Source organism: Chiroxiphia lanceolata, chromosome 11, assembly GCF_009829145.1.
Source record: "Chiroxiphia lanceolata isolate bChiLan1 chromosome 11, bChiLan1.pri, whole genome shotgun sequence".
NCBI classification, from domain to species: Eukaryota; Metazoa; Chordata; class Aves; order Passeriformes; family Pipridae; genus Chiroxiphia; species Chiroxiphia lanceolata.
In genome coordinates this window covers 21,814,300-21,829,402 of record NC_045647.1, presented here as the reverse complement: position 1 = coordinate 21,829,402, position 15,103 = coordinate 21,814,300, and the positions used below count along the sequence as shown (strand labels likewise).

General features: G+C 41.2%; 1 protein-coding gene and 1 long non-coding RNA gene across 3 annotated transcripts in view; one reads left to right on the top strand and one right to left on the bottom strand.

Moving 5' to 3' along the window:
- The window catches only part of VGLL4 (vestigial like family member 4), an 84,125-nt gene extending 70,588 nt beyond the window's left edge, over positions 1 to 13,537 (bottom strand). The window contains exons 1-2 of one of the 2 annotated variants that reach the window (XM_032698619.1): positions 13,504 to 13,537; positions 7,380 to 7,456 (exon numbers count right to left, since the gene is read on the bottom strand). In XM_032698619.1, coding sequence (XP_032554510.1) covers positions 7,380 to 7,443 — 64 coding nt within the window. In that variant the 5' untranslated portion in view covers positions 7,444 to 7,456; positions 13,504 to 13,537. The remainder of the gene's footprint in view (positions 1 to 7,379; positions 7,457 to 13,503) is intronic. The other variant, XM_032698620.1, reaches the window with a different exon arrangement.
- A 306-nt stretch (positions 13,538 to 13,843) lies between these two features.
- LOC116792313 lies at positions 13,844 to 14,827 on the top strand. The gene is made up of 2 exons (XR_004359072.1): positions 13,844 to 14,170; positions 14,292 to 14,827. It is a non-coding gene; the product is annotated as an uncharacterized LOC116792313 (long non-coding RNA).
- Positions 14,828 to 15,103: the final 276 nt, after the last annotated feature.

Sequence of the window (15,103 nt, the reverse complement as noted above, 5' to 3'; positions counted from 1 at the left end):
TGGAGTTTCGGAACCTTTTCACCACTCGTGGGATCCAGAGGAAGACTGCAGCTCACTGCTCTCAACCAGACTGAGACCACCACCCTCAACTGCACTGCAATCACTACTTTTGACCAGACTGCAACAGCTCTCCCACCAGCAGGTTTTTCCCCTCTCCCTTTACTTTGGACTCAGGGGGTCCCAAGGAACACCACTTTGTTCATGCCCCAGGGTGCTGGGTTATACATTTGGGTTTTGTGGGTTAAGACCAATTGTTTGTCTGTATAATCGTACTTATTGTATTATTTTATTAAATTGTTATTCTGACTTATAATCTCTCTTTTGAGTTGAGTTCATTTCCCCTGCTGGTTAACTTTTAAACCAGCACAGTCTATCAAATATCTGCCTCTTCTCTGAACCCACAGACATATTCATCCAATCACCAACCTGGCAGAAAGACAACCAAATCAATATTTTAATTTGCCATAAAAGAAGAAACAAACATCCATGTGGAGAGTCCACCCACATTCATATAAGAAATTATCACAAAGTACTTCTTACCCTCCTCTCAACCCAATAAGGGAAAAGTCCTTCTGAAGAAGTCAAGTTCTAAATGAAAGTTTGCACTGGATTGGTTAAAAGAGACATCCAAGGGTTGCCAAACCCTGATTAAAAAACCCCAAACTTCAAAAGCCCTGAAAAACAACATGCATATAAAATACTGTTAAATTTATTTACAGAATGCAAAAGAAAAATCTGCGTTAACATGGCTGTGTTTTCCTCAACATAGCCAAGCAGGATTGCAGCAAGCATTGCCCCACAAACCAAAAAATGTTTCACTGGAGGAGTCCTGAAAGTCATAGGAAGGAATATTTTTAGTAGAAGCATCACATACAACTTTTTCATTATAAAGTAAATTTTTATCTGGTCTAAATTGGGGAAAAAACAAGATTTAGTCAGCCCTGCTGGCAATGGTATCTTAAGGTTATCCATAATGACTCCCAGCTTGCCCTGGTAAAGGATCATAACCCAGCATGACACACTTCAAAGCAAGGAATTCCTTAAGGATACTTTCCCTGTGAGCAATTTCATGGTGCAGCTGTGAGTTTCTGTAATAGACAATCACCAGTTCATTTCCCAAATATTCCAAACGTGACACTTTCAAGGTAGCAACAGTGTCCACAGCAGCAGACTCCGCCAGGACTCCTGGCCACGTTTTTTGCACACCAGCAGAGCTCAAGGGTTCAATGAAGCCTTGTGGCATCAGTGTCGTGGTGCTACAGAGAGAAGTCGGGAATGGGAGTCTGGAGCTTCCATCCCTGCTCCTGACTCTCTGGGTAACGGGAAGCAGCCCCATATCAGGACAACAGAGCTCTGCTTCCTGCCCTCGACACTGCCGAGAACCTTTTCCCAGGTATTTGAACAGCACCAAGAACTACAGAAAACATTCACATTCTCCACACTGTGGCAGTGAAAAAATAATGGCAAACTCCAGGAGTAATGGCAGAACAATAAACACAAACCAGATTAACAGTGGTGTACTAAACTGCTCCATGTATTACACACAGGATTGGGGATGCCAAATAATGAATACTAGCAGGAACAAAAAACAGTTTACCACCAAAACAGTCTATATGAGAATTATAGTTCAGTACATAAACATATTTTAGATGTCAAAAGAACTCTAAACATGCTCCAGGATGCCCTTACTAAACCAATTTGATTCCTTTCCACCCCTAAAGCAAACATTCCATAAACGAGAAGCAATACTGAAATATCTCTTCATACCGCATGCTGCTAAGACCTTTTCCATTTATTTCTTTGGTACCAGATTTCCTATTTTGGATATATATGCGCAAATAAAAATACAAAGGGCAAGTCACATGACAAGATTATGTTCTCCTGGAAATATTTCATCTTGTTCCAAGTAATATTTGCTATATAATATTTATCATTCTTGCTACAAGCACTGCAATTCCTCCCACTTTTACTCAGAATGGTGTGAACTGGTGAATAGAAAATACTCAAGGACTGTGACATGGTACTGCTTCTTCATTTCTGTGCAAAAATGCTGCCACTGTAACCCATTTTTCTGAAGCGGATGCCAGGAAAACCTCAACCCCCTCTAAAAAGCAAATCTCAAATGAAACAGATCCTTGAGACTTGTACTAACTGCATCATATAGCAAGTTCCATCCAATTCCTCACTTTCAGTCAGTCAAAAACCCCTGAGGCCCTGAAGTATTTTCAGTGCTGATGTGAGTGCTCCCACAGTAGGATTTTAAAACTTCTGCACACACTGATATTAAAACCTTTCTCAGGCTTACTGCCCATAATTTGCTATAAATTTACACAACAAACATTAGTGGTGTAGGTGCAAAGTCCTGGTGATGCTGGAAATATTTCATCATTAATATCTCTAACACACATAACATTCAAGTCTAATTCTACTATAAATACTGCTTGTTTTGTATTTAAAGACAATAAGTTTACAGAATTAGTGTCCTGTTCAAGAGTCCTAAAAAATAATACATTGTTTTCACCTCTGCCTTGAAGTGATACATATTTTAGGATCAGCTATCCAAAACAATTAATCAGTGCATATTAATGATGAGGTGACAGCCAGCACAAAATTCCCACTTCTAACTATTGATACCAATGAAGAACAGCGAAAACTGACTTGTAGGTCTTGTCTACACAAGAATTTTATGACAAAGCAGATTAGGGCAGGGATTTTAAAGCACAATAATTCTTCTGTACTAGAAATATCAACTGTATGGTCTAATTATTTGAAGTGCATTAAACAAAACCACATAAGAGAAACTGCTGCCAAACAATAACAGTGTTCACAGGCAAGAAGTGTAGAATAGCAATTCCAGGCTTCCATACACTCAGGGATGACACATGTGGTTGATCCCACCTGTGCAAGAAGCATGGCTTGATCAAAGATATTTTTTTTATTTGTGTAGTTCGTTATCAGTTTTTCAAAACATAAATCAAGACTCAACAGGTATGGATTTGGTACAAGGTATTAGGTTGTTAAGTTCTTAGCCAGGACTTCAATGTGCCATTCATTAGCTGTTTCCAAACCTTTCATTTCCTTATGGACGTATATTTTCTCCTGTTTGCCAACAACAGATTTTTCACTGTATTACCCTGAGAGAGTGAGAAATGACATATTTTTTCCTCATTCTTTCCCATATTCTTAAACTGGACTTAAATATTGGAGGAAAGTGTAAATGTTACTATAAAATCAGTACAGGTGAGTACTCACTGCTTACAACACATTCTGCAAGCACAACTCCTTCTTAGTGTTTTCCTTCACTATTTTCTCAATAACAAGATTATGCTTTTAAAACACTGTTTATAACTGAAAGACCAGTTCCCAAATCTCTTATTTTTACATGAGATAAATACAAAATGATAATCCTCCTTACTGTTTGAACACTTGCTTAAATCTTACCAGCTTTCACTGTGGTCTTCTAAAACCAGCCAACTTGAACCCTGAACGTATGAGAAATCAGTATAACCCCAGTAAGAAGTATAGGGAAAGAAGAGGAATAAGAGTAATGAGTATCAAGCATCTCATTGTAAACTGGATTTCTGCAGTTTACAATAACCCACATTCAATAATGTTTATGGCCATGATAACATTCAAAAACCAGCAAACATGCATATCATACAGATGGTTACTTCATCTAAATCCCACTCCCGAAGTCCTGAAAAGAACCCAGAAAAACCTTACAGGTGCCACTTACAGATAAAATGGTTGCACATTACCTACTCCAGCACTGAACATCTGCTCATAAACAGCACAGGCTTCCTGTGGCCTTTCCTCTACTATTGACAAGTCAGAAACTAGTGACAAGCCTTTAAGATGTCTGGTTTATAATGACATCATTGTCTACCTTCTATTGCTCAGCCTTTTTTTTTTTTTAAGTACAGATCCACTGTACCATAACCTTAAATAGCTGTTTCCATCACAGTGGTAAGAGTTACAAACACAGAATTGCAGTAGTCATTTCTTCTCCCTAATTTACCTTTTCCATGACACAGCAGTTTTGTTGCTAACAAGTGCAGAATGATTTAAACTGGGAGCTGTTGAAATACAGTCTACAATATAGTTCATGAACTAAACCAGAGATGAGACTGAAAGCAACACCAAGTACTAATGTATCACTGAGGTTCAATCTCACTGACCCAGGTGCAGCTGGGAAAAAAAACAAACCAAAAAACATCAAGGTCATATTTGCTTAAGAAACCCATGACCATTCTGGGAAATCTCCACTGGCATGTCCTGGTTGCAGCTGGGATAGAGTTAATTGCCTTCCTAGTAGCTGGCATAGTGCTGTGTTTTGGATTTAGTACAGGAATAATGTTATAGAATCATAGAATCCCAGAATTTTTTGGGTTGGAAGTGAGTTAAAGCTCATCCAGTCCCACCCCCTGCCATGGGCAGGGACACCTTCCATTATCCCAGGTTGCTCCAAGCTCTGTCCAACCTGGCCTTGGACACTTCCAGGGATGGGGCAGCCACAGTTTCTCTGGGCAACCTGTGCCAGGGCCTCACCACCCACACAGGGAGAAATTTCTTCCTAATATCCCATCTAAACCTATTCACTGTCAGTGTGAAGCCATTCCCTTCTGATCTGTCACTCCAGGCTCTTGTAAATAGTCTCTCTCCATCCTTCCTTTAGGCTGTGGGCTCCCTTCAGGTCCGAAGGGATAAATACAATGCTGACAACACACTCCTGGTTAGTTGTTGCCGAGCAGTGCTCACCTGAAGTCAAGGACTTCCCAGTATCCCGGGCTCTGCCAGTGAGGAGGTGCACAAGAAGCCAGGAGGGAGCATGGCCAGGACAGCTGACCTGAACTGGCCAAAGGGATATTCCACAGCACAGAATGCTGTGCTCAGTGTAGAAACTGGGGGGAATTGGCCACTGATCCCTGCCTGGGGACAGGCTCTGCATCGGCAGGAGGTGGTGAGCACCTGTATTGTGCAGCGCTTGTCTTTCTTGGGTTTTATTTCTCTCTCTCTTTTTGTTGTTTCCCTTTTCATTACTGTAATTATAATATTTTATTTCAATCATTAAACTGTTTTTATCTCAACACACAGGTTGAGATATTTTTATTCTGATTTTATTCTGATTCTTCTCTCCATTCCAGCAGGGCAGGGGACATGTAAGTGAGCAGCTGGGTGGTACGTGGGTGCTGGCTGAGATTAAGCCACAATAACATACATCTCCTTCATTTCTTTAAGTGCTGAGAAGTTTAAAAGCATTTGTTTTAAACAGTATGTGATTTGTCTATAAACAAAGATATATGTGTTCATACAACATATAAGACAAAGACATTTTAATATTACTTGACACTACAGTGAGTGCCCACAGAGATAAGAGGATCCTTCACTTTATAAAAAAATTATTCCTGAACTCTTGGACATGACTGGAATATTGGAAACTCTCTGTAGAACTCTGTGTGTCAGACAAAGTGAACGGGGATACAGAAATACAGACAGGACCACTGCTAGAACTCCATGAGCAGCATGCCAGGCACTTCACTGGAAAGCTCAAGGATAATTTCTAATTTCAAGACTAACTTCAAGCTGTTAGTATCCACTTTAACAAAGGGTGAAGTCTGGCTGGTGCCATTTCACTAAAGCTGACACAAAAAAGTGCAACTTCAGGGACTGCTCTTCTCTTCCTCTCAGCAGCTCTTCTTACTACAGCTTTTTGGTGTGTGATTCACACAAGAGGACAAGCTCAGAGATAGCACAAGTTAGAAGCTGCAGAGTGGCATAAATCTAATTAAGTCTAAGTGGTAAGACTAAAGGAATGTAAATTAGAACCAGATACACATCAGCTTCCTCACATGCAAGTTGCACTGAATCAGACTTCCTCTGGATCCTCCAAATCCAGCACAATATTGCTACCCCATGAAACTCAAATTCAAACTAGAGTCTCAGGGAAGAGTCAACCAAAAAGAATGCATTTAAGCTTAAGAACATTGAGAATACATATTCATAATATACTATAAAATGTAGGCAAAGCAAAATAGGTTAAGCTTTTGACTTTTCTGCAAATATATGTTAGTTTGCAATAGAAATCCCCCAGGCCAAATTCACAGTTGAAACTATTTCCTCAAGGAGTTCCATTGCTTTTCATTTTACCAGCAATAGTCAATAACTGTGGCAATCAACTAAGTCATCCATCTACAGTGAGACCAACAAAAACTTGGTAGTTATCCAGCAGCAAAGTGAACATGAAAGAACAGCAAAACCAATATTCATTATAAGGCTAAAAGCCAGTAACACAGAAGAGCTCATCAGGGTATGGAACCTTCATTTTATGGACTTCTGAAAGGGTGAGCTACTGCTTTCTTGACTATTTGAATACACACAAAAAATCTGGGACTTGTTATCCAAATATACTGTATTTTTTTACTTTGTGATTACTTGAGTGAGTTGATTAACAACAGTGCATCAATTATTTTATTTAACATTCAATACAACGGCGTTTCAAAAACACATGCAGAATAAAGGAACAAAGATCAAAAGAAGAAAAGCTGAATTCATCTTGAAAGGTGATTTTAGGCACAGAAGCTACACACAAAAGCAGTCTGAAATCCAAAATACCATTTTGCTAGTCGGCACCTCTTGAGGCTGATAGCCAAGATGCACACACTCCCTGAGTGCTTACACTACTCAGAAAAACCTGGCAAAGACATTTATCAGTGAGCATGCAGGTAACAATTTGATCTACAAAGCAGCACTGCAATTTGGCAGAACTGAAAACATTATTCTAACATTAGTTAACCCACCTGAAACTCTTATCATGAATATTAAAAGCAAAAATATTACCCAAATGATGGGCTGCCACTGACATCATTATGTTAAAACCCTGTTATCACCTTTTACTGGCAGTGAAAGGAAAATGAAGTGCTCATTACTAATGATAACAGTCTACCCGGTAGTTTGTATGAACTGAAATCTTTGCAACCCACTCATGCCCACACAGTTCTGTGTTCTTAAATGAGAACAAGTCTAACCAATACCATTAGGGAGGGCAAGTTTTCAAACTGGCCTTAGTTTGGCATAGTACCATCACAACTTTTCGTCTACTCACAATGCATATGCAATTGGGAAAAGAGGGGCACCTTCACGTGAATTGGTAAGTAATTTTAAATAACAGGAATGATTCTGTCTTGCACACTAACCAATTTAAATGCAACATATTGGGTTTGCACCTGAGGAAGACAATCTCTGAAGGGTTCTTGACATTTTTCTACACGTCTTTGATTCAGCAAAATACCAAGATTGATAGAGCCAACATCTAGGCTGACACACAGCGCAAATGTAATGATCTGGATCGAGCAAAGCAGAGAGCTAAATTGCAGACTTACGTTTCTCATCATCAGCGTGTACTAGAGATGCTGCTCTTGACAGTACATCCAATGGAGTCTCCATTCCTCCCTGGATCCTGCAAAATTCAGACCCAAAGTTACAGATAGGAAACTCAGAATCCTTAACATACCAAGTGCTGCATCACCTGTTCAGAGCATACATACATCAGGTTTTACAGAAGGAATGAAAAAGAGCATGACAGCAAAAACAATCAAAAATCTAAGTTTCTGCTGTTCTTTTCATGTTATACCAGCACAGAACTTGTTAAAACTAAGTAATTACTTAGTTTTGAAAACAAGGAAACACTGGAATTAGCTTTCCCACCAACTACTCGCCCAAACAAACCAGAAGACCAAATTCTCAAGTACTGAAGCTGATGACTGCTGCTCACAAATGTTGCAGCAGGGTTATCTACTGCATGTTGTGCTTTTTTTGTCCCACATGCTGGCTTTCCATCCCAATAAAGAGCTACTTGAGATACTATCCAAAGATGCAACTCATCTGCAGTGAAGGTGACAGCTGGCCTGACTACCTGACCATGAGACTGCTTTAGAGCCACAGGATTCAATAAACTCCATCTCCACACTCCTGTGTCCAAGGGAGAATCATTCAAAGTTTATAAGCCATTTACTAATGAACACATAGCTGAACTCTGGGTATGTGTATCTACAACAACACAGAGAACTGCAACCTGTATAATTACACACCTCAATAGCTGCTTCTCCCCGGTTTTAGCCCCTTGCAACACATAATTCCCATACACAAAAAATTAATCCTACCACATTAAAAATGGACATTTCAGCACCGTATCAAGCAACAGACTTTCCCATTAAAACCAATGATTGCACTGCAGCTCACATAAGCTTCTCAAAGCTTCACATAGATGGCTTCAAAACTAAAAAAAGAAGTTCCAATAGGAAATTGCAAAAATATGAAAGGGAAATTAAGGAAGAAATAACGTGCTGTCAAGTTGCTTTTATTAAAAGGCCAGCAACTTCTATGTGTTTTTAAATAAGAAGGCAACAGCATAGGCAGAACTGTTAAGAAAAAAAAAATAGAGAAAGAAAATCTCAGAACAGCTAACAGTTTTGATGGATTTCTTCCACCAAAAACTGAGCATGATCTTCTATCCTGAAAACTGTTTACTGTAACTTACTTTACAGTATAATCTTAAAAAAAAAAAAAAAAGAAGGTAGTGGCAACTACAGAAATCTCAAACACATGTATAACATGTACACAGACTTAACAACAAGCATATGTTTGGGAAGCAATTTCCTTGACTTTGCACTAAAACAATAAACTTCACTGTCCTCCCTCCCTCTTCCTAAATAACGTCAAAGATTTTAACCAAAGGTTTTAAAGCATAAGAGAAAGGATTTTGAAGTATTTGTAAGTTTAAAAAATATATTTTTAAGTTTAAATAATTAAATCCAGTAATGTTTCCACAGAACTATACAAGAGAAAAACTTGAAATAACAAAGCATAGCACTCGAGGATTAAAACGTCCCTGTCATCATCAGCTTTTGCTCAAGAATAGTATTTTAACTAAGTTGTAAGTCAATTAACTCTTTCATTTAAAGATAGTACCTGTGGGCAAGAGGTTTTAGAAAACAAGATCTGAGCTTCTTATTTTACTATTAAATATTTCTTCATATCTTGTCTGGCCACATTCTCCTCCAAACCAAAGCAAATATTTGGCAGAGTGTGTTTGCTGGAGAAGCCTTCAGCATCATTCCACTTTGATCCCTTAGACCTTGATGCTTAGTTTCTTTCCTGCTTTTTGTTTTCTTGGACTTCAAAATAACACTTTATTTCTCCCCAGACTGTTGATTACTGACCCTCTTACACAAATTCCTCTAACAGAGTGAAAATTCGGTCAGAAAAATTACTAAAATATGTCTGATCAGGTGATGCAGCTACACCAAACTGAAGGCTAACTCATGATTTAGTGCTAACTTTGTCTTAAATTTCAAAGACAGCAATGCAAACCCTTTTAGTCAACTCTTTAGGAAAAGAAAAACAAAAAACCAAGCACCTCTTGATAAAGAACAACGCAAAGGATAGTAAAATGTTTTTTATTGACAACAAATTGCCTTTTTTCTTTAAATTTTTCAGTAAATTTCAAGTAATAGGAGTAGCAGATGCCCAAACCCTTTCCGGAACATGTTCCTAGTAAAAGAATTAGCTAGTGACAGAAATCCACACTGGGAGAAGGAAACAGGAACCAGGTCTTAATTCTATTCAGGAAATTAGACACTTCAAAAACAACTTCACTAAAAGTGGGCTCTATATAATTTTGCACCTTTGTATATTATTCAAGTCCATATCATGAGAGAGCTGCTGAGATGCTCCTCTAAAATTAAGGCCTTGTGCAGAATACTGAGCTCATCCAAGAGCTGCTTTGAAGGGAGAGCTGCAAATCCCACAGTGCAATACCAAGTATTCTGGGATTTTTTTAAACACACTGAACACGTTCACAGTTATGAAAGTTACCTTCAAGGAGATATAAACTTCCAGATTATTTTCCAAACAATATTAAATATCCCTCTATCTCTAAATTAGACTAACAAGCCAGTGATAACACTTTAGAAAGTAATAAAGGTTGCCTATGAGAATGAGAGAGGAGAGATCTTCTCTTAGACTGCTCAAAGCTTAAAAACCTAATTTGATCTGGGCAAGGTCAGCAACTGATACAGCTTTGCCAAGGCTGCCTTCAGAGAACAGCCCAGCCATCCTCAGGAGGAGTCACATTTCAGAAATAAAGACCAGGACACTTTCCAGGGTTCCAAAAAAAAATTAAAAAAATAAAAAAGCGAGTTAAAAAGCAAACTCCTGACAAAATCCAGCTAATTCTCTGTGTGACACAGAAACCTGTATATGCAGAAACCAGCCTGCATCGATGTTGGACTTTCATGAGTATCCCCATCAAAAACCAACTCTATCTTATGTGTAAGTACTGCTCTGCACCCCGATCTGGTAAGGGGAAACAACTGACCAGTGAAATACAAGAACACAATTGAACTTCCTCTGGCTAAATCTGATTTAAACTATGGAAACAGTTTCCCAAATATCTTACTTGTTACAATCCCTTAACTGTTAGATTTAAAGAGACATGAGCCAAAAGCACTTTTACAAACATTCAAGATATTTTTATCTACTGTAATTTGAAATATTAGTTTAATATCTTACTCAGTCCTTTTATTTATCAGCAACTGCTTCCATTCAACATGCCCTACTCTGTCCTCTCACCTACACTGCAGTACAGAAATATTCTGGAAAGTAGTAAAGACACAGAATGTAAAATCAGAGGTACAATGTCTGGAAGACAAATAAGTTACTAAACACTGATCCACCTGTAATTTTTTTATGCAGCACTTGAAACATGCAACACCCATTAGTGTAACAAAACAGCACATTTTTTTCCCCCTCTCCTTTTCACATTTTTGGAAATTCCAGGTACACATGGAATACTCTCAGCAACTGTCTGCTTTTTTTTTTTTTTTTAAGACTATGGAGAAATTAAGAAGATTGAAGTGATTTCATGGATTTATACAGCACCTTCCAAGCACCGGGAAAAGTATTCGTGGAAAAATCCTAAAGTTGTTTGTTTGAAATTCAGTAAACAGCACCAACTCACTCAGTCTGAACAGAAAGACAATTATTTAATCCCACCAAAGTTATATTCAGGCTACATCAGGAATGATTTGAAATAAAGAGAAGACCTTTATATTTGATTTTTTAAAAAGGGGAATAGCAAAGAGACAGAAAGAAAAGAGAAACATGAAAGATGATGTTTGGGCAGTACTCATTAAGGAGATATGATGGCTTTTGTCTAGGATGGACTTTACCTTGGAGCTGAAGTAACAAGTTAGATGATAAAAACAAGGACAAAGAATGATGAGAACAACAGACATGCTGGGCAAGTAAGGAAAAAAAAAAAAAAACCCAGAAGAATTTTGACCCAGTTTGGATATGAAAAGCCAAAGTGAAATCACAGCCATGAGGATGACTGGATTCTAGGTGTGACTGACAGAATAGCCACTGCAAACACCTTCCTAAGGAACACCTGAAAGAGTTCTCTCAAATGTGTCCAGTGTGAACTAGAGACAGACAAGGAAAGAAAGGCTGAACCTTCTAATGATTGAGAGAAAAGTCTGGTACTTGAATTGCCATCTGGTGAAATTATAGAGATAACTTTAGAGGGAGAAAAGGAGGGTTCATAAACAAAGCCCATTGTAACAATGACAAAGTGATTCAAAATGACAAGACACTCAAGAAACAATCAAGACTAAAGTGAACCGAGTGTAGATAAACACAAGTACAGGGAAAACAAGATTAATTGAAAAGTATGGTCAAACAGGTCAAAAGCAGCTCCTACCTGGGGAAATACAGGCACAGTCCTGCCCAAATTCATAACCAGAAGTACCTATAGAGAGAGACTCAGCTGATTTCCATGAGAGAGAGCAAAACTGAAGAGGAAATCCAGGCACAGCTAATCAGCACAACCAGTAAGTCCACAGAGGAAAGGAAGATAAAGCAGCAGTTCGATGCAAAATAGGTGAATACCTTTTATTTTTTATTATAGGAGAGAGTAAATCAGATTTGCAACATGAATGAGAATAATGATGAGCACAGTATGTGTCTCAAATAGACACAATAAATTCCTTCAACTGCACTTAGATCAAAGTTGATACATAAATCCTGTGTTGAGATACCCATGTGAAATGTTAACTGTAAGTACTCAGTGTAGGCCATGACTACGGTTAGTACTGCTCATCTCCTGCATTTACAACCCATCGTCCTCAGAGTGAGTTCAGGCCAAGTATGACCAAGGAATCTTCAAAATATCACTTTCTTTAAAAAAAAAAAAAAAATTATTTATTCACTACTTTGAGTTTTTTTAACCATGGTTGTTTTGCATATGGAAAAAGTGTTTGAACAGGCAAATCTTCAGGCAGAAACAACAATTTAACTCATCACACAGAAAATTATAAGCTTAAAGCAGAGCTTCGGCATTTTACCTTGTGCCTTTTGTTGCCTTGTTGCATAAAAACTCCTTAACAAAGTAACATTCTACAAAGAAATCTATTAGCAATGGTGTTTGAATTAAAAGCTAACCTAAGAAATTAAAGGTATAGAAGTCCAACCTGACCATGTCTTATATCTATCTGCAAGACCACTCAGTCCATCCTACATGTTACACACTGCTGCAAACCTATTATGAAACATTTAACTACAGCAGATAGAACTGAAGGTCCCTTTTATAATAGAAAACTTTCAAATGTTTCTGAGAACAAATAAATTAACTAATGCAATATGGAGATGCTGAGAAGGTTATCAGAGCTACATATATGTAAATAAGAACCTGACACTTTATTGTGTGAATGCTCTTAATTAACATGCCCCCAAGAGTCTGTATGATGATTTGCTACCCTGTTTTAGCATCCTGCACCAAAACACCCCATTCTTGTTCCCCGCAGTATGCTGGGGATGCTGGAGATCCAGCAACAACTGTTCCAGCCCAGTTATTTACTTAAAAAATGCAAACCCTGAGAACTCATTACTGCTGATCGCATCTGGGGAACACATAAGACACTCTGACATTGCACTGCTACAGACTGAATAAAAAAATCTCTCTACAAATGGAATATACAAGATACAGAGTCAAAAACCTTCCCAGTGCCCTTGGGACTCATTCTAGAAGGTTTCACCTCTGCTACTGATGTGACCCCAGGGATTTTCCCTCTAGGAAAAGCACGCCGTGCAGGAGCCCACGTGTGAGCCGGGGACGGCAGGGACGCAGCGCCCGCTCCGTCCCGCTACTCGGGACACCCGGGGTAGGGGCTCCTGGGGGGTATTTCCTCCCCGTTCCCGTTCGCTGGGACCTGCGGCACCTCGGGCACCTCCAGCCGGTGAAGCTAGTCCCTGCCGGGACAGCCCCGCTGCTCGGGCGGGCCCGGCCCCGCCGGCAGCGCTCGGAGCCCCCGCGGCCGCCCCGAGGTGGTTCCGCGGCCCCCCCGGGAGGCTCCGCTCCGCCCGCCTCGGGGAAAGTCCCGCAGCGCGGAGAACGCGCCGGGGTAGCACCTGCGCCCGCCCCCGCCCGGCCGCTCCCCCCTCACTCACCGGCGCTCCGGGCGGCGGCGGGGCCGGGCGACGGCAGGAGGAGCGGCGGCAGCGCGGCCGCGGCGCCCGCGGGCCGGGCCGGGAGTGGCGGGAAGGGGCGGCACTGGCAGCCCGGCAGCGGAGCGGAGCGGAGCGGAGCAGGCGCGGCGAGCCTAGCCCCGCTGGCCCCGCTCGCTCGCGGGCCCGGGGAGGAATCCCAGGAATGAGGGAATTCTACGCCGAGCAGGTGGGGAGCGCGGGGCGGTCCCATTGGCCGAGCCCGCTATGACGTCAGCGTAATTAGGGTAATGATGAGCTAACGTCACATCCTCGCAGGTAGGGAGCGCGCGCGCCAGGCCCCGCCCCGGGGAGGGGCTCGCGGGGGCCGAGGTCGAAGGGCCACCGGTTCGAACCCCGAGAAAGCCGGGAACGCCACACCGAGGAACAGGAGAACAGGGAGCGGGTACAACGCCGCCAGTCTGTGCCTGCTTGACTCCGACTCTGTTTTAAAAAGCTTTTCTGCAACCACAGGCAAACAACAAAAAAATTCTCTTCTCAACGCACTTTTTTAAAAGCCGAAGTGCGCCACTTGCGTTTCAAATTGAAACGCACCGTCACTCAGCATCTCACAAACAGGCTGAGCAGCCACACGCACAAATGACGAGGAACAAGCGTTTCAGAGCCTGAGGTAACGTACTACAGCCGGGCTGAAGGATGGGGGTCTAACGTCCATGTATTCCACACAATTTGACGATAATTGGGCTGAACAGATCCGTCACTTTGTTTCCTGTTTACTGCTCGTACCGCAGCAGATTTTTACAGAATCCCTTCTTGCACTCGATATGACTCATTCAGCCGCCGGAGGAACTGCCACCAGTCAGACGTGTGCGAAACTAAAGCTGAGCCATCGCCATGGTCAACGAATCGCTCTCGTACTCTTCCATCTCCAGAGCAGGAGCTCCCACGTGCAACTGCAAAAAGTCTGAATGTCTGCCAGGAGCCAGAACGATCCAGTCCCTCAGCACTGGACTACTGGGAAAAGCAAGAAACACACCTGTTCTCACCATCCCAGCACTCCCCGAACACCAGCACATCCTCACTCCTCTTGCCTTGCAGCAGCACTCATTCCAAGTTTGCCATTCCCAAGATTCAAGCAATTTAGGAGCACATTTTGCCTGTTTTGAGTAATGTTATCAAAAACAAACTGGTTTGGAACAGCTTGTGTATTTGAAAGAGCCACTTCTCAGAAGCCAAACTAAGACTATTCCAATGCACTCTGAAGAACCCGGGAATGCTGTTTGTGCAACAGGCATCTAATTTGCAGAAATTAATTACAGAACAGTAATGGGAAAGTGCTGTACTGATCTTCTGGTGTCCACATGAACATCAGTTGTCATGTAGAGAAACAGGTCCAATAATTCTGCATTTTACCTTCACAAGGATCGGAGGGTGCTTTGGGCAGCTCTTGGAGTGCACTGCAAAGGGAAAGAATCACAGAATGTGCTGAGTTGGAAGGGACCCACAGGGATCATCCAGTCCAACCCCTGGCACTGCCCAGACCCATCCCCAGGAGTCACCCCCTGTGCCCCAAACCATCCTGGAGCTCTGGCAGCCTTGGGGC